We start from the raw sequence: 25,023 nt of genomic DNA, 5'->3' as shown, positions 1-25,023 counted from the left end.
TGTGATAAGGAATAAATAATAGATTGCTAATGTTTTAGCTAAATTGAACACAGCTTATAGAAATTCATTTGGGTTCTCTTGCAGAGAAAAAGAGACAAAAGTGCTATATTCTTCTAATTACTTCTTCATCTCTTAGGTATGGCTCAAATGTCACCTCTTCTCTCAATCTTTCCATGATTTAAACAGGGTTGAATAAATTGTCTTTTAGCTACATTCCAGCAGTATTTTCCATGAGTCACTCTTATGTCATGCTATGATTATTAACTGTACTGATAGTTGTTATACTTTTTGTCTCCTCAACCATCATGTTAATTTATTTAAGGTTTTGACAAAAAGGGGCTGCTAATGTTGGAAAAAAAATTGAGTTTAAATATTAAAAATAAAGAACAAATTAACATTTACTAAATAAGAAGAAACTTTAGAGCTGGTAAAAATGCATTTTTTAAGCATTACACTAATTACAATGAAGCATTTTTCAAATGTATATTCCAAATTATTTTTTTCACGGTTATAAGGAAATTCTATAGAATAAGAAATCAGAAGAAGAGGTTTTGGATTTAGAAGTTCCTTATACACTATAACTAAACATTTTTTAAAATTTATATTATCTTTATTTATTTATTGGAGACAGTGCAAAATTGAGAGGGAAGAGGGAGATAGGGGGAGAGACAGAGAGACACATGCAGCCCTGCATCACTACTTGTGAAGCTTTCCCCCTGCAGGTGGGGACCAGGGGCTTGAACCTGGGTCCTTGTGCACTGTAATGTGTGCTTAACCAGGTGTGCCACTGCCTGGCTCCCACATTAAACATTCCTTCATCTGTGAAATGATGACAATAATACCATTGTCACATAGTTGTGATAGTCAAATGAGAAAAGATACATCAAAGTACCCTGTTACAGTTTTATGCAACTTTTCCAGTTAAGGATGAGGAAAAAAAAGTCTCCAAGGAATTGAATGACCCACCTAAAGCTTTAAAACTGATTATGCTAAAATTAGGGTTCTCTAGAACACATTTTCTGTGACGCTGCCCAAATTATTTGGCCTCACTTCCAATGCCTAGTCCCTGCCTACTGTATCCTGACCTTTACCTATACACTAAAATGTACACACACTAAATGATTCATTCATTCACTCAGTCATGCATTCATTCAATAATAAATGTGCTGGGACTGCTTTAAAAGTTTCCATTTATTTAAGACCTACATACTGCCTGTGAGAGAGAACCTGATAAATTATTTTATTCCTCCTATAACACATGACCATCCACGAGGAGAAATAACCCGGTAGATACAAAGAGTTTCTTAATCCTTTTTGTTGCATGGCCCCCTGGAGCAGTTAGTGATCTTACCAACTATTTGTTAGATAATGTCATTTAACAATTATAATGCATATGCTTCAGAAAGAAGCCAATTATAATATATTGAAAATGTAGTCATCCAAAATATTCACAAAATAATTTCAGAATGAAAGTCTATGTGCAACTTCATAAATAGATTATTCTGCAACAAAGTAAAGGAAAAAAAAAGTATCATTGGTATTTCACTGCTCCAGGTCTGTACTGCTCCATTATCCATCGAAGTCTCTTAGTGGGTCATATTTGGTGCTCCAACACATATAAAGCTGTAATTTTATTAGTTTAGCAGCAAAACATAAAGCTCAGGAAGTTTGTGTAAAAATTGATCTCTTAGTCAAGTATTTGCAGCATGGAAGTATAAATACAAAATAAAACAAAACATTTTTCTAAGAATTATATTATTGCATGAGTCTTTCCCTTTTCACTTCCTTGGAAGTGAAAAAAGAGAGAGAGATGAATCTAGTACCCCCCTATAGTTTACACACACAATTTCATGAATTACCTCAAGGTTTTATAAGTTAAGTAACTCTTACACTTTTTAGGTATGTTATCGGGACTTAAGGCAAAGATTGAAGTAATTTGTTTTCTATTTTCATAAGAAGTTGTACAAGAAAGTAACCAATACTCAATATTCATATACTAAATACTAAACTTGCAAAAAATACAGTTTCCTGAAATTTCAGTGTTTATGAAAAAGATAAAATTTACCCAATTCTCCATTAAATGTATCTCTTAGAGGGCCCAAACTTAATCATGTTACTCAGGAAACAATACAGAAATCATCACTTAAAGCTTTTTAAATCTTTTTTTCTTACTTCTTTAGTTCACAAATTCCTACTAGCCATATATATACATATATATATTAAAAAACACATACTCTTAAAATACATGAAAGTTACTGCCTAGACAATCCTTTACACAAGCTCCTTCCTATAAGCATAATTCGCAAGGCCAAAGTTGAATGACTTGTCTTGGGAACAAAACTAAAAAGAGAGAACAAAAGAAGTAATAAAGAAGTTATTATAAAATCAGAGAATGTTTGTTTAGGACATCAGTTATAACCATCCTCTGCTTGATTTAAAATTTTACTACAGAAGATGTCTAACTGCTGTAAATAGTTTCCCACTAAGAAGAATCACTTAGTGCATTCAAATTTTTTTTTTCTAAAATTTAACTTTCAAAATTCATTTATTCTTGTCCTTTGGCCTTTAGGGCTTCCAAGTCTATCCTAAAGACTTTAGGAACCACAAGAAGATTCTAAGAAGTACAAAGAGAAGATCTTGCTCTGATCCAAGCCATGGAAGTCATCTTCATTTCAATTAATTTATTTTGCCTTTATGAACTTAAGAATCTTTCAAGGAGGTTGACATTTCACTCATCTGAGAAAGCTTGGAATGTGACAGGGGAAAGGGAGGAGAAGTAAATCAAAGAGGTTAGCAATTTTCCAGATGCGATGTATATTTCTTCTTTTCCACCAGAATTTTAGAAAGCTTTCTGACATTTTAATTCCCTACTCAAAAACCACAGTAGCAAAAAAAAAAAAAAAAAAAACCAAAGACATGCATAAACGTGCATATACACATGTCCATGAGATAAGTATAAATTCCAGTTCACTGCTCCTTTAGCTTGTTTCTTTCATATTTACTAGACATCGATCTATAGATTCTCATAGACACACTTTTAGCAACAAGTTTTGTAATTTTACTTTTACTTCTGTGTGATAACTTAGTCACACTATACTTTTCATTGAAAAAGTTGGCATTTAAAAAAATGGCTCTTGTGACTTTATTTTAGATTATACCTGAATATTTCAGTTATTGCCTTTCGCCACATGGTTTCAGGAAACAGTGACCCAAAATTTCATGCAAATGATGAGTCATTTTAGGGGACTTTTGTTGTTTGGGCTCTTTAGTTTTTAGGGGCATTTACAAAAATCACTGGAGGCTAAAAAAAAAAAAAAAGGTTGAGACCTGGAGATAACTTCTGAACCCACTGCTTATTGGAGCTCGAGAAAGAGAAATGGCAACTAACATCCCAAACTTCTGTGCTTCAATACTTATCTGACCGCTTTGGTATCTCAACATTTTCCTCAGTGCATCAGGTATTATTTTACAAGATAGTTCTTGTTATACAGAACCAACATAAATCAATCTATAACAGAGGTCTTTGTTTAATACATTTATTCTTTTAAGTTGAATGATCATATTTCATCAATTCATACAATAGGAAAAAATCTTACTACTAGAACAGAGTTTGTGGAGACTGGTGTATGGTAAATCTATTTAGTCTTTTTCAGAGATTCATTCTTAGGTTTTAATGTTAAATAATAACAACTATTCATTTAAGCTGGCCTCAATGTATATCTTGACCTTTAGCAATTCCACACACAGCAGCTTATTGTGGTATCCTTTAAATATGAGAAATAAGAATGTTTTACTTTGCCATTAAAAGAAAAATAAAAGAGTACTGTATGTTACATGGCCCATGAAATATTGGCAGTGTGCTCCTTGGCTTTCATTCGAAGAACTGCAATACTGGAAGACCTCCTTTCAAACTCTGGCTTTGTTTCAAAGGCATGTCCATTGGTAGCCCCAGTAAGAAGAGAGTCAGTAAAAAAATTGTTGAGGGGCACATGGCTGAACTGGTTCTGGTGGTTTGAAAACCCTGTGTAACTGGAATCTGTCCGAGGGGAGTGAGAATAAGGTGTCATACAGGAGGAAGTGTCACGTGGTAACATACATGACGTAACCACAGAACCACCACTTGCGTTTCCTGCCCACAAGTTGTTCTGAATCTGGAATACACAAAACAACAAATATTATATGTATGCATTCTCATTTTTCCTCCTTTACTTTAAACTATATCTAGCAAATTTTAAGACCACCCTATTGGGTGGTCTGTAATCAGAATTTGAGTACAAAAGATGATTACTGAAAAATTATTTGAGAGATTCTTCGAGTTTGTTATACTGTAATAGATCACCAAGTCCCACATACTTGAACCACATAAGATACTCCAAAAACATGTCAATCTTTTGAGCTAGTTTTTGTAGTAATGGTTTTTTATTTTTAAATTTTGTCGCTACAAGGATTATCGCTGGGGCTGGCTCCTGGCACTATTAATTCACCACTCCTGGATGCCATTTTCCCTTTTTCATCAAACTCATTTTGGAAAAAAAAAAAAGATTAATTTCTTGTAGTTTTGAATATGTTGCTCTATGAATATGAGAAACATACATTTGAAACATTTATTGTATAATTTGTGTGTGTGTGATATAGTAATATTGTAAAAGATATATGACATGTAAAACATATTTAGATTTTAAACCTTGACCATCATATAGTGGAAGGGTAGCTGAGCAAAAGATGAATATATCAGCAAAATTATCATACGGGTATAAATTAGAAATTACAGAAAGTGTTACATAAGATTAAAACTGGTTTATCAACTGTGCCCACGAAATTTACATGTCATATTTCTAAATCACTACAGGAAATAATTCAGTGCAATATCACCAACAAACAAATTTCTCTAAAGTTAAAGAAATGTACCGTGAGGACTTTAGAGTTAGCATAACAACTATGCAAACAATTTTCATGTTGAAGACTCTGAGGTCCCAGGTTCAATCCCCAGAACCACTATATGCCAGAGCTGAGCAATGCTCTAGCAAAAACACAAGGAAAGCAGGAGGGAAGAAGGGAAGCAGAGGAGGAAGGAAAAAGTGAAAGGGAAAAGAAATGTAACGTGAAAAAACACTAAACAGAATTAGCAATAATGTGAACTTTTAAGGAGAGGTATTTTAGATAATCTATTTAAACATGAAGAGAAAAAAAAACAGATACACAGGTATTACTGAGAGCCACAGACAGGTTCATGACTCAGTACAGAGCGGGGGGGGAGAGGGGGAGAGGAAATAGTGTAATATGACAGAGGTATGCCTTCAGAGAAGATGGAATTTTCAAACTGTGCCTTTTGGCAGCATTATTGTAATGTATAGAACTAGAACACAGAAACAATATATATTCATAAATATTTATGTATGGATTATTTCATTTGGCTTTTTTCTATTTTTGAAACCATAATTAGAGTGAAATAATTATTCAAACACATGTACAACTGAAGTTTAAATACTTTTTCTTTACAGAGATTCTGACCTCCTGCATAAAAATTCTGGTAAGGTAATATAGTACCCAAATTTAAATCATACTTTCTTTGACAACTTTCAATGAATATCAAAAAATATATACTAAGGACTCTTCTAGATTGTACTGGTAGAAATACTACTCTATCACTGAACAACTAATTTCATTTCTTAGATGCAATTTTAATAATTGGCATAATGCTCAACTCACTATTTTTTAGAAAATGGTTCTTTATATAACTCTAAGTTACTGTATGTTAAACTTGTGAGATATATCTACAGATATGATGTGCGTATTTCAAAATTCATACCATGGCCTATATTGTTATGATTTTTGCCAGTGGTTGCTGAATTATGTATCTCCGACTCAAAACGAGTGGCTGTTAATATCATTACTCTGTCAGACTAGCTCTTCTAACTTGATCTGGGTGATTTTCCTATGCCATTCAATCAGACGTTGTGCTACACTGCAAAAAACACAGTCACATGTCTGACAAAAGGGCTTTCATGAAGTGAAAGTGAACTTGCCTGTTTATTTTTGTTTAAAAAAATTTAATGAAAGTCAAAATAATAGCAAATTTTAATTACATTTCCTACTTAGTAAAGGATTCCTCAATCTACATACAAGTTGCTAGCATTTACTAACATCATCTACTTATATTGCAAATATAATTCACCAGTCAGGGGGAAAAGTCAATGCAAGCGATAAATGGAAATTAAGAATATCACTCTTCCCTAAAAATAGGAAAATCTATATAGAATAATCTGTACATTAAAAATGAAATTTACCTGTTTCCATGACAGAGAAGAAATTTCATGATGCATTTTTGTACACAGTAAATATGTCATGACTTTTCTGATAACCCAATACTTAAAAATTATCAAGCAAGTTAAATTTGTTACTTTTGGTGAAAAGAATTTCTAACATATAGAAATGTCATGTATACAAAACAACACACTAAAGAAGTATTATATCTAGACTTGAAAATAGTCAAATATTCACCGGGCCTGTAAGTGACAAAGCCCTTTTTTTTGGGGGGGGGGTGGTAATATGTCCTCTTTCCAAGAGATCTAGCTCCACTGGCCCTTCTTCATCTTACATATCTTCATTTGACTTTAGGGATCAAGTTGTTTGTTTGTTTTAATCAAAAGTTAGGTGCAAATCATAAAAGATAACCCCTGTGAATTGAGGTTTTGCTTCCTCTAAAACTTTTCCCCTGACTGTTCAAACATCTGATAATACCATTCAAAATTATGTTTATGACAGCTAAGTAATCAATTAATTACCTTGTATTAGACATTATTTTAAACACATTATAAAGACTTTTAGTCAAATCAGTACATCAAAAATTCTAATTAAGCATAAGGAATGGCTCAAGTGAACTGTGGTAAAATGACAATGATAATAAAATAAAATATGCAATTTTAAAAATGGGAGGTGGTAGGAAATACTAGTATAGCTTGTCTTTTTCGCAAATGCAAAAACTGTTTTTACACTTTCCACTGTGCCTACTTCTTGAGAAAAAAAGCACACCAGGGCGAAGGACATAGCATAATGGTTATGCAAACACACTCTCATGCCTAAGGCTCCCAGGTCATAATGGGTTCAATCCCCCGTGCCACCATAAACTAGAGTTGAGCAGTACTCTGGAAAACACAAAACACACACACAAAATGCACCTGTTTAAAAAGTATCCCATTTCCTCTTGGATAAAAAGTGAGCTATTAATGTCCTGTACATATCACTTCTATTTCTGTATCTTAAAAATGAAACAGAATAAGCATTCTTTTTACAAGGGCAATTAAAAATATTGTTATATTTCTAATATAATAAGTCTCTTTCATCTAAGCATTCCAGATATGACATGACTTCCAGACAGCATTATTCCAGTCACCTTCCTGTGGATTGTCTGAAGGTTACCAACACCCTTCAAATTTACCAAAATATGACATGTGTCATATTACAGTGCAAGGACCACCTGATCACTGTAGGCAATGCTTTCAGGCAGATATCTTTGCTCTATTTTGTCTACTCATACTAAAATTTGACTAAGATATCTGATTAAATAACAAAGTCATTTGATCTTGAGGTTTATTAAATCTACTATTTGGGTAGGTTTAATCTACTAGTGCCCTATCAGTTGTTTGTTTTTGTTTTTTTCTCATATAAGCAGTCGTTATTAAACTAGAACTGCATCTACATTACCATATGTATGTCAACAGGAAATCCATACCAAAATCTCACATTCTGACTATTTGCACTTGAAATTTAGAATGAAAGAATATGTTCTTCAGTAGAATCCTTACTTTTCATTTTTCAGACTAATTTACAGAAACCCTAAACATGTACTATATTCAAGGCATCTACAATCATGAACAAATCTATCAAAATAGTACTCACAACCTTCTTTCATGTTTACTTGAAGGGAATGTCTCTGTCTCTCTCTGTCTCTCTATAATACTCTCTCTCTCTCTCTCTCTCCCCTTATGTTTAAAAGTAATGTGGAGAAACTAAAAGCATTCCAATGTTTTAATGTGCTTTGCAAATTTTCTTTTAAGTTCTAGGGGTATATGTTGAAAATGTTGTCTAGGGAACTTGGCCAACAACCTTCCATTAGCATGAATGGAAGAGAAGCTGACTTACTACATTCCACTTTGAACATTTGCCTCTTAATGTTTTTCTAATCAAATAAAAACTTAACACTTAATTATGCCATGACTTACAAATTTTGGAGCAAAACTGCTTTTCTGTATAAATCTTTCCAAACTGAAATCGATTCATTTAGCATTTGTTTTTTCTTCCATGGAATTAAAAGTTATAGGTAGTTTAGAAGAGAACCGAAAAATATTGGGCTGCTGGAAAAGTCATGATGCATTTTTGGATAGAAAGACATAGAAAAACATACATTATGACTTCTGACAACCCAATATTTATATGTATGTAAAACATTTGTAAAACAATATGCATATTCAGAAAGTCATTTAATATTGAAATATGTTTTGCATAAATATGGTAAATAAAAAATTTAAGTATTTTTATTAAATTAAAAATATCACCTTAACTATAGATACTTAGTATAGATATTTATTCTTTACAACCAAAACTACAGAGAACTTTTAGTATGCTAAGTCTGGCATATATTTCTAAATACATTTTCTGATCTTACTGTGGTCATTTTTATACTTTAAAGAAACTTTTCACTTAGTCCTCCCTCCTTCATATAGGACCACTACGTGCCAGACATCTGTACATACACACATCAAAAAGTTACATACATATGTATGGCTATGTATGTACACATACATACAGTACTATTCTCATACACACTTCCGGGGGCCAGGGGGGTAAAGGCTGCTTTAAAAAGATAGAGATGAGGGATTCACAAGAATGTGATGTTACAACAACAGTTTTCTTGCAGTAAAATCAAAAAGTTGGTTTTGGTTTCACCTTTCTGACAGACTGTTTATACTTGTTGATTATTTCATATATTATTTGTACCTATTATACAAATTTATCGCTATTATGTCACTGAATAATAATATTTACCAGTTTTTAATATTGCTTTAAAAAAGTGCAAGCCATTCTTACAAAAATCACATGAGATATTCTTACCAGTATATGCCTTCCTTCGAAACACAGATGACAAAAATATAATGAAAGTCGTATGTTTAGTAACTTGCAGATCCTTTTAGCTCCTGACTAACTTAAGAATTTGATTAACTTTTCTAGTAACTACATCAGTAGGTTGCTGTCAAAAAATAAAAAGTAATTATCTTCCTAAATGGCAAACTTGCTACCCATTAACACACACTGAGACTTTGTTGATCTTTAAAAAATCCTAATTTGAATTAATTATATAATGAAAGGATTAATTGAATAAATTATACAGTGAAAAGTAAGAATGATTCGATACTACCTGGGTGATATGAGTGTACAATTTTTTTATTATAGCCTACTTATTTAAGTTTTACCATTTTAAAAAGAAAACATGCAAATATGTAGATTTTCAATGAGCTCTACATTTAAAAAATTCCCAAAGCACATTTTTCAATATGAATATTATTAAGCTGAAACAATTATAATTTTATTCATTAGGAAATGTTAACAATTGATTAAAACTTCGATTTTTTGAAATGAAAAATATGTAAATATCCTATACACCTCGAAACTAAGCTTTTCAGATCAACTCACTTAAGAAGAGAATAAAATAATAGCACTTAGTCTTTGCCATTTTCAAACTATCATCAGGTGTATTATTTTCCAAGTGTCCATTGTAGCATTACCCATAACATTACATTTCATGTATTTCAGTACATGTATGATAATTACTACTGATTCATCAGTGTTGAATTCATCTTAAGGACAAAATTCTCCTGTTAAAAGTTCTCCATTACAACACAAAAGTTAAAATTAAGTTTTCCAGTAACTTACAAATCAAATGTGCAGTTAACTACTCACAGAGTAGTTTTAATCTTAGCAACTATAACTCAAATCAAAATATAATTCATATGTGAGTTTTGAATTAATTCTGAAATTCCTTTGTAAAACTATTATATTCATCTTGTATTTATGTTAACTACTGTTGAAATTCTATTTTTATAATGTTCAAGTCAACTCTGAGTTTGTGCAGATGTTTTTTTCTATTTAATACTGTTATTTAGAATAACAGAGGCTTAATAAATACATCACAGACATATAAATGGCTTAAAATATAGAATAAGGGTCTTATCAACAATAATAGTGTGAACTACAGGTTTCAACCCACTGATATGTTCTAATATGCTTTTCTGGTTTTGATGGTTTAATTTTCCTGCTAATTCTTCTAATATTGGTACTCTGGTGTGATACACATACAAACACACAAGCATACACACACACAATCTAACACTGGGACTCCTTAATAATTTATTTTTCAATTTTTCTTATTATTGGTTTTAGTGATTGATTTATTGACTTATTTAAGCTTTCCTCTTAAAATATAAAATTGTTATGACCAAGTCAATTAAATTCAATACTTTAATAGTGGTCACCTTTCACAAACAAAAGAGAAAAATCAGTTACAGTTATTATTGAGTAGAGTAAGGCAGATTATAATTTAATATTATGTTTTCCTCAAAAGAGTGTGTTTTCATAATCTAAAATATATGTATCTTCTTTAAGGTTTTGTATTATCTACAAAATTAAATGATTCACTGTGTCCTTTGGGACAAATGGATGACTTAAAGGGGATTATGCTTAGTGAAGTAAGAAGTTGAAAGATATCTAAAGGATAGTTTCACTCATATATGGAAAATAGAAAATATAAAGGGATGAAACACACTAGCTTATAAAAAAAGTAGCATAACTGCACACTGTCTCTTAAGACTGTGAAAATTAAGGTGGATGTTGATGGTGGGTGCTTTTGGAACTAAACTCTGTAATTTTATAATATTGTAAAATAAATTACTATTTGTGTAAATCACCTTAATCTAATTGATACTGGCAAAATCTGCCTCATGCTATGTAAAGTTTACTTCAATATATACATATACAAAATAGTTCTCATGGATGTGTACTCAATTATATAAGTACTATATCAGCTACTTTACCTATTGTAAAAACTGTTTTTAATTGAATAAGAGACTATATATTTCTTTGACTTAAAAATGCTTAAGCTTACAGTCAGTAAGGATCTGTATATGACTTTTTGACCTAATGTTGTCAACATTTTTGTCGCCCCCTATTCATAAAGACAATTATTTATATCACATTAATTTCGCTTAAATAAAGGCAGATTTAAGATTAGTACAGAATATGGTGATAGGTGAAAAGACAGGATTAAAAATATCTTCATCATCACTATGGAAACTTCAAATTTTCATTCTATGAAGTGTAAATTACAGTGTTTGAAACAGAATTTGTTAAATTTGAAATGTTACACCCATCTTAATTTATGGTTTTTTTTTAATTTAAGAAAGGAGCCATTAACAAAACCATGGGATAAGAGGGGTACAGTTCCACACAATTCCCACTACTCCATCTCCATATCTCATCCCCTCCCCTGATAGCTTTCCCATTCTCTATCCCTCTTGGAGTATGGATCCAGGGTCGTTGTGAGTTTTAAATAATATCAAGGGCTACAAATTATCTTTAACTATTATCTAACTCTTGTTAGGCTGAAATTCCAAGGGAATGTATATTTATAAAGTGACCAAGAAAGCCACAGAAAACAAGATATTGTGTGCTTCCATCCTTGTAGACATTTGGTGAATATATTTTTAGTTATGATTCTCACTGGAAATTTTGATGGAAAAGAACTCTGCAATTCTTTTCACTTAAATTTTTGATGAAAATTATTTCCTCATGAGAAAACAATTCCATTAATTTAAAATATGCTCAAACTCTTCTAAAGCTATCATGTTTGGCTGTTTCAGTTTAAAGAAGAAAGTATGTTTAACTAACTTAATATTTCCCTAGGTCCCTATACAGTAAATTTACTCAACTATTAGATCAGTTTAAATAATCCAATGTAAGAGAATGCCCAAATGGTTGAGCTAGCTCTCTACAGTAAACAAAAATGAAAAATAACTGATGGTTGATATGTTAGTATTTGACTACTTGTTATATACAAAGCAATGTCCTAAATACTTCACATAAATCTTTGTGTAATCTTCAAAATAGAATATTAACTTTTATCTCCATTGTATAAATAAGGAGGAGTGTTCCTAGAGGTTATTTCATTTTCAAATCTTTTTAAATCTACTAAGCAGCATAGTCAAGAATTGAACTCAAGATGTATCGATTATAATGCCCATAGTGAGTCCCTTAATTTCTTTTCTTTTTCTTTAACCAGAGCACTGCTCAGCTCTGGTTTATGGTGGTGTGGGGCACTGAACCTGGGACCTCAGGCAGGAGAGTCTCTTTGTATAACCATTATGCTGTCTCCCCCACCCTCCTTAAATTTCTGACTGCCCTCAAATCACAATAATTAATTCCATAGACATTTTAGAAATCAACTTAATTCTATCAACAACAGAACAAGCATTATAATGATCATTTTACACCAACTCTAGCACCAACCATAGCTGCATTTTACAAATGGAGATTAAGAATTTAAGAAACTTATCCAGGTAGTAAATGACAAATTATATGTAATCTAAACCAAGCCTAATGGCATGAGATTAGCATTCTCTTTAAGAGTATGGTTGGCTATACAACCTACAAGAGAACGCTAATACCATCACACAAAATATTTTGCTTCAGTAAAATGATAATTTTAGAAAGACTTCGGTTTTAAAAAAATAAAATCAGAATTTAATGTCAATAGGTACTTTGTTGCTATATAAGCTCAAGAAAAAAATTAGTTTGCAAGTTTAATTTGCTTCAAGAACGGCTTGCAGAATTTGATGTAAATATCACCTACTGTATAATCTCTACATAAACTAGAAGGTTTTGCCTAGATCATTCTCAGAGCCCCATGCCTGAGACATGGGGCTGTTACATACTATTTGGGTAAAATAGAAATTACTTCAGAAGAAAAATAAATAAGTAAGTAAATAAATAAATGCTGCTATGCAGAATCTTTCTCCCTTTTAGGCGAGGAAGAAGTGAAACTCAAAGAGGGAAAGCTAACTGCTAAAAACCTTAACTTAGAAATCAGCTTTTTAAGTGAAAACTTATTTTTAGTTTTATAATCTACTCCTGTATAAAAACTAGAATGAATCAGTAGTACTTTATATCAACACAAAATAAGCATGGTTTCCTTAATAACATGCTGAAAAAGGGTGAGCACAAATTGAATAATCTTCATAACATTTTAGAGTGTGTAGGGTGATAGATATTTTATGCAGCCCACAAGAATGTCAATGAGAGAATAATTAGTGTTGACGGAAGGAGAACAGAAAGAGGGTTGAATGGAGGAAATAGGGTTTAGGTGATGGAAAAAAACAAAGGCAAGAAATTCCGTATTAGCAAAGAGGCTGGGTTTTAAAGTGTCATGTACTGGAGAACAACAGGTACTTAAATTTAGTTACATCATAATGTTTACAAATAGTAAGTGACACTGTGAGTCACAATGATAGACTAAAAATAACACTGGGCCCATGAGATAGCATTATGGTTATGTATACTTTCATGCTTGAAGGTCCAAGGTCCCAGATCAGTTCCTGTCACCATAATAAGCCAAAGTTAAGCAGTTCTCTGATTAAAATAAAAAAAAGACAAAAGATACTATTTCAGTATATTAAGATATATTGCCCTAAAGTAATATACTATTATTTATATAGTTATTACAGAGAGCATATTTTCTTTTTCTTATTAAGTATGACCAAGCTTAAGAAAAATAATTATCTTCAGTCATAGAAACATCTGTACTTTGAAAATAATTATTTTATCATTTTAATGTAGGCATCTTTATTATTAATAATTTAACCTGTTTAATAAAAACATACCATTTCACAGGCAGTGTTACACCCACGTGTGGCAGATAGCTCACTTCACATGCCACCAAAGTTTCTGTGTACGCCCCTCCCCACACACACACCTCTGATGGACACCAGGATTTCACGAAGACTAGGCCACTGTTTTGTTGCTATTTCTGTCCATGTTTGTATATTCTAGTTATCAATAATTCCTATTTCCAGAAGGACACTATGCTTCAACATTGAAACAGGATGATTTGATTCCTCAGTGATGAATTAGAGAGAAAATGTTGCCCCAGGAACCCAGGATTCCTCAACTCAGAAAACCTGGGTTCACATTAAATGAACTACTGACTGTAAGAATGTGGCCTAGCTTAAAATAGACCCTCAACTGGTAGTTATTATACTTACTTTCAAGGTTGATGCTAAATATACTGGTACTATAGTGCAATGAAAAGCACAGGAAACAAAACACTAAAATGTGAGAAAATATTAACTGCTGCTCATAAATAAAAGTTCCTATCCCATGTACCTATAGATACCTTTACACTAGGTTAGATTACTACCCACACTGAGCAGGCTTGAGGGGATGATTTTACTAAAGCATCTGTTTTGCATGTATTTCTGTGTATGCTTTTGCTTTCCTGCCAAATTTCTAATTCTTTATTTCTGTCCTGCCTCCAACATTTTCTAGTTTCCAATTCTTATTGTAATTAATTTTTTTCTGTAATTAGTAACAGTAAGTAAGTTCAATGTTTTATAGCAATGGGTTGTTGGATTCGATTTCAGCTCTGATTTTTCCCATTATAAAATGCTATTTTCAAGACACATGATAAAACTTTTTTTTTTATTTCCTTTAGGCTGAAACTTGGGGAATAAAATCTTGGCATAATTATTTTTTTCAAACAAACTGAAAAAAAAAAGTCAACCGCATGTTTCTAAGTTAAAATGGAAATTTCCCTTGGTTTTATCCAATAGCTACAGTAGGGAGTGAAAGACTGGATTTCAGAGTGTTTTTGGCAACCAAACATTACATGACTAACCAATACAGAAAAATACTATGGATCTTAAGGTATTGATTTTCATTATTGTAAATGAGTTGCACAGTCAAATAGCTTCTAAATATGATCTATTCATACCCATATTTAAATTAAGAGGTAATATAATTAAAACAAAAATTATGAAGATATCCCAGGGAGATAATTCATTAAAAAAAAAAAAATCACAGAATTTGCGAGGAGGCAACTTATAACATGAATCCACTGTTAAGTGAAAAAAAAAAAAAGATGACTTGTATGTGTGATTTGCTTATATCATTTTTTTCTGCTTTAACAACTAGATTAATTCATTCTGTTCATTAATAATATCTAAATCTGGGAGGCACGATGTCAAGAAAATTTAGGTGTATGTAGCTAGTCAAGAGTATGTTAAGCTATATTAAGCCTTTATAGAGAGCTTAATTGGCCTGGCACTATTCTGAATGTTTCATGCTATCCTGAAGAAGAAAGGTATTGTTCAATATAAGTCAACCAATAGCCAAGAACAGAGAAGTGGAAGACAAATGTGGGGTTTACAATGAAGAGTGAAGATAGACATAATAAACATACACACATACACACACACACACACACACACACAGTCAAGCAATGTTGGATAAAATTGTCAGTAAAACTATGTAAAACCCATTTGGAAAAAAATTCATAATTTGTGGCTATTTTTTCAGACCATAGCCAAGTGGTCAAAATTATACAAAGTATCTGCCATTTCCATTTTTACTGTCACTAATTCTGAATACAATCTCTACTTCTCAGTACTGAACTAGAGACTAGAACAATGGGAAATAAGCCTAGTGATCCTTGGTTATTCATTCACCACTCACTCATTCAGCCACATTCACTGGGAGTTTGTTGTGAGGGAGAATAGTTTGCACCTGGGATCAGGATTGATACAAAGTGAAATCTAGGTTCCAATTCCAGCAAAACTGAATAAAGTTACCTCTCAGCATCTTGGTTGCTTCATATAAAATAATAGAAACAACAGCACCTTCTATATCAGGTTGTTAGAGGATTAAATGAGTTTATATATTTCACCTACTTAAGCCAGTACTTGGTATACTCATGACTACAGTGATGTCAACAAATCAGTGTCTGCTCTCAAGGAGCTTACAGGCTAGAGAGTAAACACCCTCACAGCACTTCGTTTAGAATTCAACGAGGGCACTCCCAAATGTGTGGGGAATAAAATTTCATTAATCTTATAATGATAGGCATCTAGGAACAAATCATGACTTTAAATAGGAGAAAAATTAGGTAACTATATTAAGATAATTTCTTTTAATGGCAGGTAATGGCATTTATTCAAAAGATATCCATAACTTTAATTTTCTAGCAAACTGTAACAGAAAATCTTGGGCATAGTAGTCTGTAAGGAACCACTTGTTTGAACACTGACCAATTTCTTAAATTACCTGGGCCTAGTTTCCTAACTTTAAAAATGAAGGGTTGAACTAGGTGACATCTAAGGCTGTTATTTATATATCACATCAATAAATCCTTATAATTTCATTTAGAAGAGAGGTCTCAAGATAGATTTTTTTTAGTATCATATAAGGCATAAAAACACAAATAGCACAAAATTAAAGAACTGGATACATACACAGTATGAATTTGTAGTTAAAGAAAATGAATACCCTTAAGTTTGGGCCTGAAATAAGTTGGCTACTAGAATAGCCAGGTATTTCACAAGCTTATGTTTCAAAGTGGTCTCTTGCAATGCCTATCATTAAACAATAAGAAGGAAATAAAAAGATGGCATACTCCTTCTAATGCAAGTCTGTGTCAAGTACTAATTACAGTTCTGAATAGTATTCAGTAGTAACAAAAAGTAATAACTAATTAGAGAAAAATGTATTTTATTTAAATGCATTACAAAGTATTAAATAGTTCTCTGAATTAAATAATTACAAGAAAAAATCTTCTAAGTAATTTCTGAAACAAAGAGAGCATTATAAATGGAAGTGTTTCTTAGGTAATAAGTATTTTTGACAATGTCTGGTACTATATATGCTTTAAGTCATAAGAGGGCAAATAGTTCCTTGGAACAACGAGCAACTTCAAAGTTGAGAAAAGAGCATAAGAAAAGAATTATCTCCAAGTGAAATTTAATTATTCATAGGTCACCTTTAACACTAGGGTAAGGTAAAGATCATATAGCTGTGATCTCAGAGATGCCATGCCAAGTAATGTGTGTTTATTTTTAAAAGTTAACATAGGTTGTCAGTATGAATAATCAAAGTATAGAGAAATGTAAAAAGTTATATGATTGAGTGGTCCAGGAGGTGGAGCAGTAAATAAAGCATCAGACTCTCAAGCATGAGGTCCTGAGTTCAATCCCTGGCAGCACACGTACCAGGGTGATACCTGGTTTCTTTTCTCTCTCTCTCTTCCTACCTTTTTAATAAATAAATAAGTCTTTAAAAAATGTTATATAATTGGATGATACTGCTTCAGCTGTTGAAATGTGTAACATGGAAGTGACTTAAAATCTTTTAAAAGAAAGCAATAATAAGAAGAAGAAATTAAATATCTTAGTAAAGTGAAAATTTGACTATCGTAAAAGAGATCTTCTAAAGGTTCAGTTTTTCACTCTTGACCATTATATATGTAATAAAACCTGTATTAGCCCTTCTAAGAATCTACGAACCACATTTATTTCTCTCAGTTGTATTTTACTGTACCTGTGGGTAGCTATCAGTCCTTGGCAAAACTGATATGTCATAGGTGGCAGCAAAATGACTTTTAGCTTGTTGTATTTGGCCATAACGTTCTCTTTTTCTCCACTTGGCCCTTCGATTTTGAAACCAAACCTAATTTTAATAAAAGAAGAATTTTAGTTCAGGAATATTTGACAAAACAAACATGATGTTAAAAAGCTTCGACTCAGAAAGGTATAATAGCCAACAAAATTACTTTAAAAGTTGTCTCTTTATCAGAAAAAATATCCACAAATTTTACTTTCTATTATACCCTGACATAAAATGTCCATAAAGCAACATGATAGTCAAGAGACTCTGGGAAAATTTATTTAATATGTCTGAGTTTCTATTCTCATTTACAGAAAAATAAAAGGATTAGATTATGCAATCTTGAAGACTTCTTATAACTCCAAATTACTATAGACAATCTTCCTCTAAGGGAATGCTGCTAGTCTGGAAGACATTCATAACGTTTTAGTTCGGGGTTATGCACATAACATGAACCCAGCCAATCTATAACCACATTAATATCTGGGTCTGTCAAAACAATTATCTTTAAAATATGTCATAAAGTGAAGACTCTCCTGAGTTGCAGCCACACTTAGAAAAATTTCAACATAAAGATTACATCTAAAACATATGGCATCAGCAGAAACAACTACTTAGAAACAGAAAAGTTCTAACATTACATATTTTATATTGAGAATGATGAAAAATGTAGGTAAGATGGAATCATCTGAAGTTACATTGTCATTTTAAAATACACAACTGTACATAATACACAATTCATACTGCTAATAACATCTATATTCCATTATGTAAAATGTTCCCAAAGATTTATAATAATAACTACTCCCATTTAAAATATTTACAGGCAATACAAATGATGAAAGTAGATAGGTATAACCAAGTGACAAGAAAGCCTATGAGTTAGCGAGGTCTCTAAAGGGTCACTAATTTGTCTTCAACAATCACTCTCATTTTATACTAGAAATACTCATCATAACAACTATTTTCCTCAGAGAGATAAATATTCAGCAATTCACATTTACAGCTCTCCAGAGTCTTCATTTTTTTATACTTTAATATATTAAAAGAAGATACAGAAATCATATTCACTTTGGATAATGATATTTCTAGTAGTAATTAGAGGAACAAGTTTTGGGAGTCTCATCTGATAGGATGCTCAGAATATAAATGGTTTAGGAAAGATGCTAAAAATCATAAAGTGTAATTTATAATAAAGTCTCTCATTAAAACTTTCCTGGAATGCTCCCATTTTCAAATTCAATCCTAATGTTTGCTACCTTTACCTATACATTTAAGGCAACTATTAGTATCTGGTTTAATTAAAGTTATACAGCAAATTTTAAGAGATAACTTTGAACAATATTCATCAGTTACCAAATAAGAAAAAGACAGATGCCTGTTCACTTTGGTTTCCTAGAATACTTTTGGGATTTGTGAACTATCTGTTATGTCCAGGACTCAAAATAACAAAACAAAAACAAAGTACATTGCTGTCTCTACAAATAGGAAGGAGGAACAGAGTGAGGGACTTTAGTACTGAGGTTTGTTTGTTTTCAGTGAAAAAAAAAAAAAGGCCTTGACAACCTCCCTTAAAGGAGTGCCAATTACCACTCTAATGTGAAAAGTAGAAAACAGAATCTGAATAAATTGGGTTCAGAGTAACTCTCTGTGCATGCTCTTAGACAAAAATTAATCAGGGCCTGGTAAAATACAAAGGGGAAAACGTGCACTGTGCACAGCTGATCACTCTGTGTATAAACAAATTTTTCTATGGTTACAAGTACAACTAATTTAAATGTATGAACACAAAACAAAAAACATACATGTGGAACTCTAACTCTTAACATTCTAAAATCCCTCCTCGGCATCAACTTTCTAACATATTTACTTCCTGCATTTGGATAAAGTAACCATTGCCTGCACAGACTAAAGCAAAAATCTGCTGCGTGTTATTCCTGCAACACCATGTGCTTTCTTTAATAATGTAAGTATCATCTAGTAGTTAAATCTTCAGAAGAATACTATCACTCAACACTGTACAAAAATATTCACTATTTTTATTTAGCAATTTTTTTAGTGGTCTATGGGAGTTTTTAAAAAACACCTTTTTCCTATTTACATAGCTTGAAACACAACACAGAGTAAAAAGTCATTTTTCTAATTACTATTATTTGGGCATTAATAAAATTGAGTTTTAAATCATCAAATGGAGTAAAAATCAAATACACCCAAGAGGAAGAATTTTACCCAGTGTAGTTTTCTTTTTTTTAAAGTTTTAAAAAAATAGTTTGAATCATCCAATCTGATCATTTTACTACAAATTAAAAAATAGAATTCAGTATGTATTATAAAATTATTTTAAGAAAATCATTTCTATTGTCTCTAAAAAGAACATGTTAAAAATATATAAAGGTATGTATAGGAATGATACTTTTAGCTACTACTGGAGCTAGGTCATTAGAAGTGAACTCTATGAACTCCATGAGTAGTGAAAATAGGTTTTAATAGGAATATAAAATTTGGAATTTGCAACACTCATTTTGTGTTTTATTGTAGCTCCCATTTCAATATGTTCTTAGTAAATCATTATACAAATAACTTACAAGTACCTAGAAATAACAAAAACTTTGATAACCAATAAAGAAAAAAGAAAAAAGTGTGGATTTTTGAATAATTATAATAATAATTTGATAATTATGATGACTGAATAATTATGATTCTGGTTTGTCCTTTAAAAGTGACTTTAAAAATCAGAGATACGCTGTGATTTTTCTCTTCTTTTAAAGTGAATGTTAATTTGTTTATCTATGTAATAGCTTGAATATTCTTTCATTTTATGAGTTCTAAATCCTTTACAAAGAGGACATTTTTTAAGAATATCAATTACATTGCTTTATTAACATATCGTCAGAGAATCAGTGTCTTCCTTTGTGTCAAAAATAACACAACTGAAATATTACTCCCACCACCTGCCCACCACACAAACTTCCTACCTGAACCCTGGCCTCAGTGAGCTCTGTCCGCAGAGCAAGCTGTTCTCTGACATATACATCAGGGTAATGGGTTTTCTGAAAGACCTTCTCCAGTTCCTCCAGCTGCAAGCTGGTGAAGGTCGTTCTGTGTCTCCTTTTCTTGCTGCTGGATACATTGCTGTCACATTTATCCCCAAGTTCATCCAGTTCTCCTTTTTCTGGCATCCCTTTCACAGGAGACATTCTGAGACTACTACAGTTGTCCATAGCTCTGTTCAATTCAGTGTGAAGAGGTTGTCCTTCTACTTTACTGATCCCATAGTTCACTGTATCCAGGGGGGAAAAAACAACAGTTCTCAGAATTGTGAAAAATCTTGATGAAGGAATTAAGTGGAAGTAGTTTGGAACATGAAGAAAGTAGTCTGTTAATAATTTACCTCCTGCCAGCAATAATTCAATTACCATGTCTGTACAATTATTAATTCAGGTAATTGGGCAGGTTTAAAAACATTTCAAATGTGTAGATGAGAATCATAATTTACCAAAATTCATAATTCTATTTTACAGCAACAAATTCATAATTCTGATGCATATAACTATAATCAAGGTCATCAAATTAGGAGGTACTCTAATTTAAACACACACCATAATTTTAAAATGATTTTCCTTTTACAATACACAAACTTTTTTAAAAATGAACCAGTTTTAAAAAAAAATTCCTCCTCAGCAGAGCAAATTTAACTAGTTACACAACACAGGACAATCCAAATTCTTCTTCAAAGTTAGTTTCCTTCTCTACACAAAACCAATAGATTACAGATCTAAGTAAAATATGCTAATATTTCCACTATATTTCCAGTACTGCAATTGTATGATCACGTTAACATTTTTCTTTTCCTTTTTGAAAACGATCAACTAAATTAACAAATGGACTTCGAATTAGTTTCTAGAAATATTTCCTACAGAAAAAAAAAATTTAAGTATACTTCATCAGCTTGAAAACTGACTGGAAGCTCTTAAATATGTCATATTTATTCTTAACTCATGGGATGTGCTAAATAAAGACACCTTTATTTCTCCAACTTGCAGAGAAATCAAAACAACTATTAAAAGATTACAAAAGTTGTCATCTGACATTCAACTAATGGCATTCTGTTTACAGATGTGTAAATTTTAGTCCAATGCTCCAGATTTGATTGGAGGATGTTATGTGTGTTGTGCAATTAAAATATATATATATATATATATATATATATATCCAAAAGAATCCTATGGTACTGCACACACGGGCAGTAGATACATATAATGACATGGGAGAATTGTGTTTTTTTTTAAGTTTATGTCCACCCAGTAACAGCAATTATTACAGTGAACTATCATCTATTTTTGTTTTTAAATGAACTCTCACAATGTTTTCTTACAGCTGCTTTGCTACGTAAGTGATAATATATGCCGCTATAACCAAAGTGCCTACAAGGTTTTATGCAAAAGAAAATGTGATGTAAAACCAAAAGAGCCATGACTGATTAACAAACAATACGGTTTTGTCTCCGTGGGCAGAGTTAAATGGGGAACTGCAGTAATTAGGAAGGCTGGGGGAGGGCAACTGTCCTGTGGCTAAGTGCATCTCAGGAGAAAGATGGGAACTTTCCTACATTTAGTGGACTATTGTCTACATGGTGATATTCTGTATTTGTGTACCAAATCCATTCTAATTGTGTGACGTTTGTTTAAAAGTTGATAGAGCATAAAAATGTCTTACTTTTCTTCTTATTTTGAACTCCCGACAATTAATAGTATGATTGAGACCGACCCTGAAGTCAACGGAATATAACAGAAACATTCTCCTAAACTCAGCGCACTAAATTAACTTAAGTTTAAACTTAAGAATTCCTAAATAAAGATGCTGCCGTTTGGAATACTAGGAAAAAGCTAAAACTTCACTTTATTTAAATGCGCACGAATTTACTGTATTCAGAAATAAATGGATTGACTTAACAGATTTTCACTACCACGTGAGTATTTTTTGGTTTAAACTTAAAACAATAATTTGCAACGCTGAATAAAATAAGTAAATAGTTTTTTCAAAGCTCCCTATGTACAATTATTTACAAAGTGAGCTTCTATGAGTCAAACTTGTCAAATTTTGAACCTCCATTAAAATAGGGGGAGGGAGGCTTGTCATAAATATTTCACACTTAATTCGTTTGTTATTTTAAAGTGACCCGCTCCTTACAGCTTAACTGTGGAATATATACATTGATAAGGAAAAGTCCTCTTGGAATTGTAAACTTGCCTTAGCTGTCGCGATCTGAAAAAAAATAGGTTTGTATTGGGTTACAAGATAGAAAAGATAGATGGTTTGTTTTGATAACATTTTGACTTTGAGATACTTGGCCATTCAAAGTTGAATATTTCACCCAGAAGCATTCCAAAAGTCTTCCGAGATGACTTTTCATGCGAAGTCAGGAAAACAAGGGAATGCAGAATTTGGGAGTCTGAAGAGAACGAATGAGGAAGGATTCTTTGCCTGGAGCTATTTAAAAGTCATTTGATATTTTAGTAAAAGTTGTGTATCAAAAAACAAGCAGAAATCACAAATCCGCCTAAGCGAATCTAGCTCCCGCCAATGCCACAAAGAAAAGTATCACTACCCCACGGGAAAAAAATAAAATAAATAAAGGATTTCTCCTAAATCTTCTTGGTGGGGAACAGTGACATTCCTCTAAAGGAGCTAAGATCGCTTTCAGCTCCCGCAGCCGCAGCAGCGCTGCTGGGTGGGAGGAAGCGCAATCTGATTACCCGCTTATACTCGGTGGAGCGCCCCCTCCGCGCACCGCTGATCCTGGATCCAGAGGCTCCCGCACCCGCGCGGAGCCCAGCCCCGGGGGTGGATGGGGGGGGCAGCCAAAGGAGAACCGCGTGGAGGCAAACCCCCGTGGCGGGTCCTCTCCTTGCCCCCACGAAAGTCTGCGGCCGCCCAGACGCCGCGTCCACCGAGGCGCCCCATTCCCGAAGCCTTTCCTCCCACCCTCCCCAACTGGTCCCCGCAACTACAGTTTGCGGGCGGCGGCGGGCGACTCACCGCTGCTGTCCTGACAGGGCGAAGTCCTCTCCAGGCGCACGTGATGCTCGGCGCGGGGCAGCGGCCCGAAGGCCTGCACGCATTTGCCGGCCGCTGCTTTGCTGTAAAAGGACTCATTGTCCAAGGTCTCCATAACGTGCTCCAACGCGCCGCCTGCGCCCATGTAAAAGTCACTGTTTTTACTCGGCGGGCTCTTGAGGGCAAACTTCTCATTGAGGAACTCCATAGTCCTGGAAGTAGGGCGAGGATCTGGGGGGCACAGAGGCTGGAGAGCACTGGGGGAGGGAGGGAGCGGGTGGGCGGGAGGAGGGAGGGCCGAGAGGAGGGAAAGGGAAGCGAGCGCTGCAGCGCGCAGGCGGGCGGGCGCCGGGAGCAGCCCCGCTCCAAGCCCTTTAATACGTCCCGGCTGGAAAGGGGGCGCCCGAAGTTGCTTTTATATCTTGAAACTCAGCTGGGCTCCCCGGGCAACCTCCCAGTTCTAATGAATATGAAAATAGGCAGGCGGCTAACTCCACCCCGGGTCCCCCCACTCCCTCCACCCTCACTCGCAGGTCCCCCTCCCCCAGCTTACCCGGGCAGGGCGAGTCCTGGCCTCGGTTAGACAGACAGCTCCATTTCAGACAAATGCCAGGAGGGACGAGGCCCCGACACCCCGAAACATTGTCGCCGCGACAGTGGAATGGCATTTCGGAAGAGCTTGGTGAGATCGCAAAAGCAGTTAACCCTCCACTCCCCGAGCTTTGCGCCCTCCCGGGCCTCCAGCCCGGCCCCCTGGCCCCCACCCCGCCCCCACGCCGGCTGCTCCTTCCAGAAAGATTTAGAGGCGTCTTAAGTACTTGAAAGGAAGTATTGCTCTAAAGGGCTTTCATTCCATCCGTAAATCGTTTCTGTGGAAGGTCCACGTTAATCAGAAGCCCAAGAAGCAGGATACATGAGCATCTATTAACTTGGACAGACATGGTTGAAGGGGGTGGGGTCACTTCTGTTTCTAACCCGGAGGAGTTGGGCTTCCCCGGGCGCGGACAAATCCACGGCCTTTACTCTCTCCCTGGAACCCGCCGGCGGGTAGACGGGGTGGCTGGATCAGGGGAGGGAGTAGAGCGAGGGCCACTGAAACCATTAGACCAATATGGATTTATTTCTCCACCCTCCTCCTCCACCCCTCCCTGCGGTCCAGGATTTCTATCACTATCCATATTACTTTAAGGGGAAAAAATATCTGCAAAGGGTTCTTGGTGTAAATCTGTGGGAGGCCAGTTATACAGACGGGGTCGGGGGGAATTA

At 33.9% G+C, this 25,023-nt stretch overlaps 1 protein-coding gene across 1 annotated transcript; it reads right to left on the bottom strand.

Annotated features, from left to right (window-relative positions):
• Positions 1-3,522: 3,522 nt before the first annotated feature.
• On the bottom strand, positions 3,523-24,133 carry ALX1 (ALX homeobox 1). The gene is made up of 4 exons (XM_007516213.2): positions 23,740-24,133; positions 20,676-20,980; positions 17,635-17,763; positions 3,523-4,151 (listed from the first exon to the last, which is right to left on the bottom strand). Exons 1-4 carry the CDS (start codon positions 23,963-23,965, stop codon positions 3,831-3,833), a joined length of 981 nt encoding a protein of 326 aa, XP_007516275.1. The 5' UTR covers positions 23,966-24,133; the 3' UTR covers positions 3,523-3,830.
• Between the last annotated feature and the right edge of the window lie 890 nt (positions 24,134-25,023).

The sequence above is a fragment of the Erinaceus europaeus genome, chromosome 7 (assembly GCF_950295315.1).
Source record: "Erinaceus europaeus chromosome 7, mEriEur2.1, whole genome shotgun sequence".
NCBI classification, from domain to species: Eukaryota; Metazoa; Chordata; class Mammalia; order Eulipotyphla; family Erinaceidae; genus Erinaceus; species Erinaceus europaeus.
The sequence above is the reverse complement of the archived record's forward strand: the minus strand, read 5'-3'. Positions and strand labels throughout refer to the sequence as shown.

Bases quoted from the DNA above. Each gene is read 5' to 3' on its own strand.
- ALX1 (XM_007516213.2), bottom strand. From the start codon at position 23,965: ATGGAGTTCCTCAATGAGAAGTTTGCCCTCAAGAGCCCGCCGAGTAAA. The intron at 20,981-23,739 runs GTGAGTCGCCCG...CCCTGGATACAG, and splicing joins GCCCTGTCAGGACAGCAGCG to TGAACTATGGGATCAGTAAA. The intron at 4,152-17,634 runs GTACAGTAAAAT...TGTGTATTCCAG, and splicing joins GGACTGATAGCTACCCACAG to ATTCAGAACAACTTGTGGGC.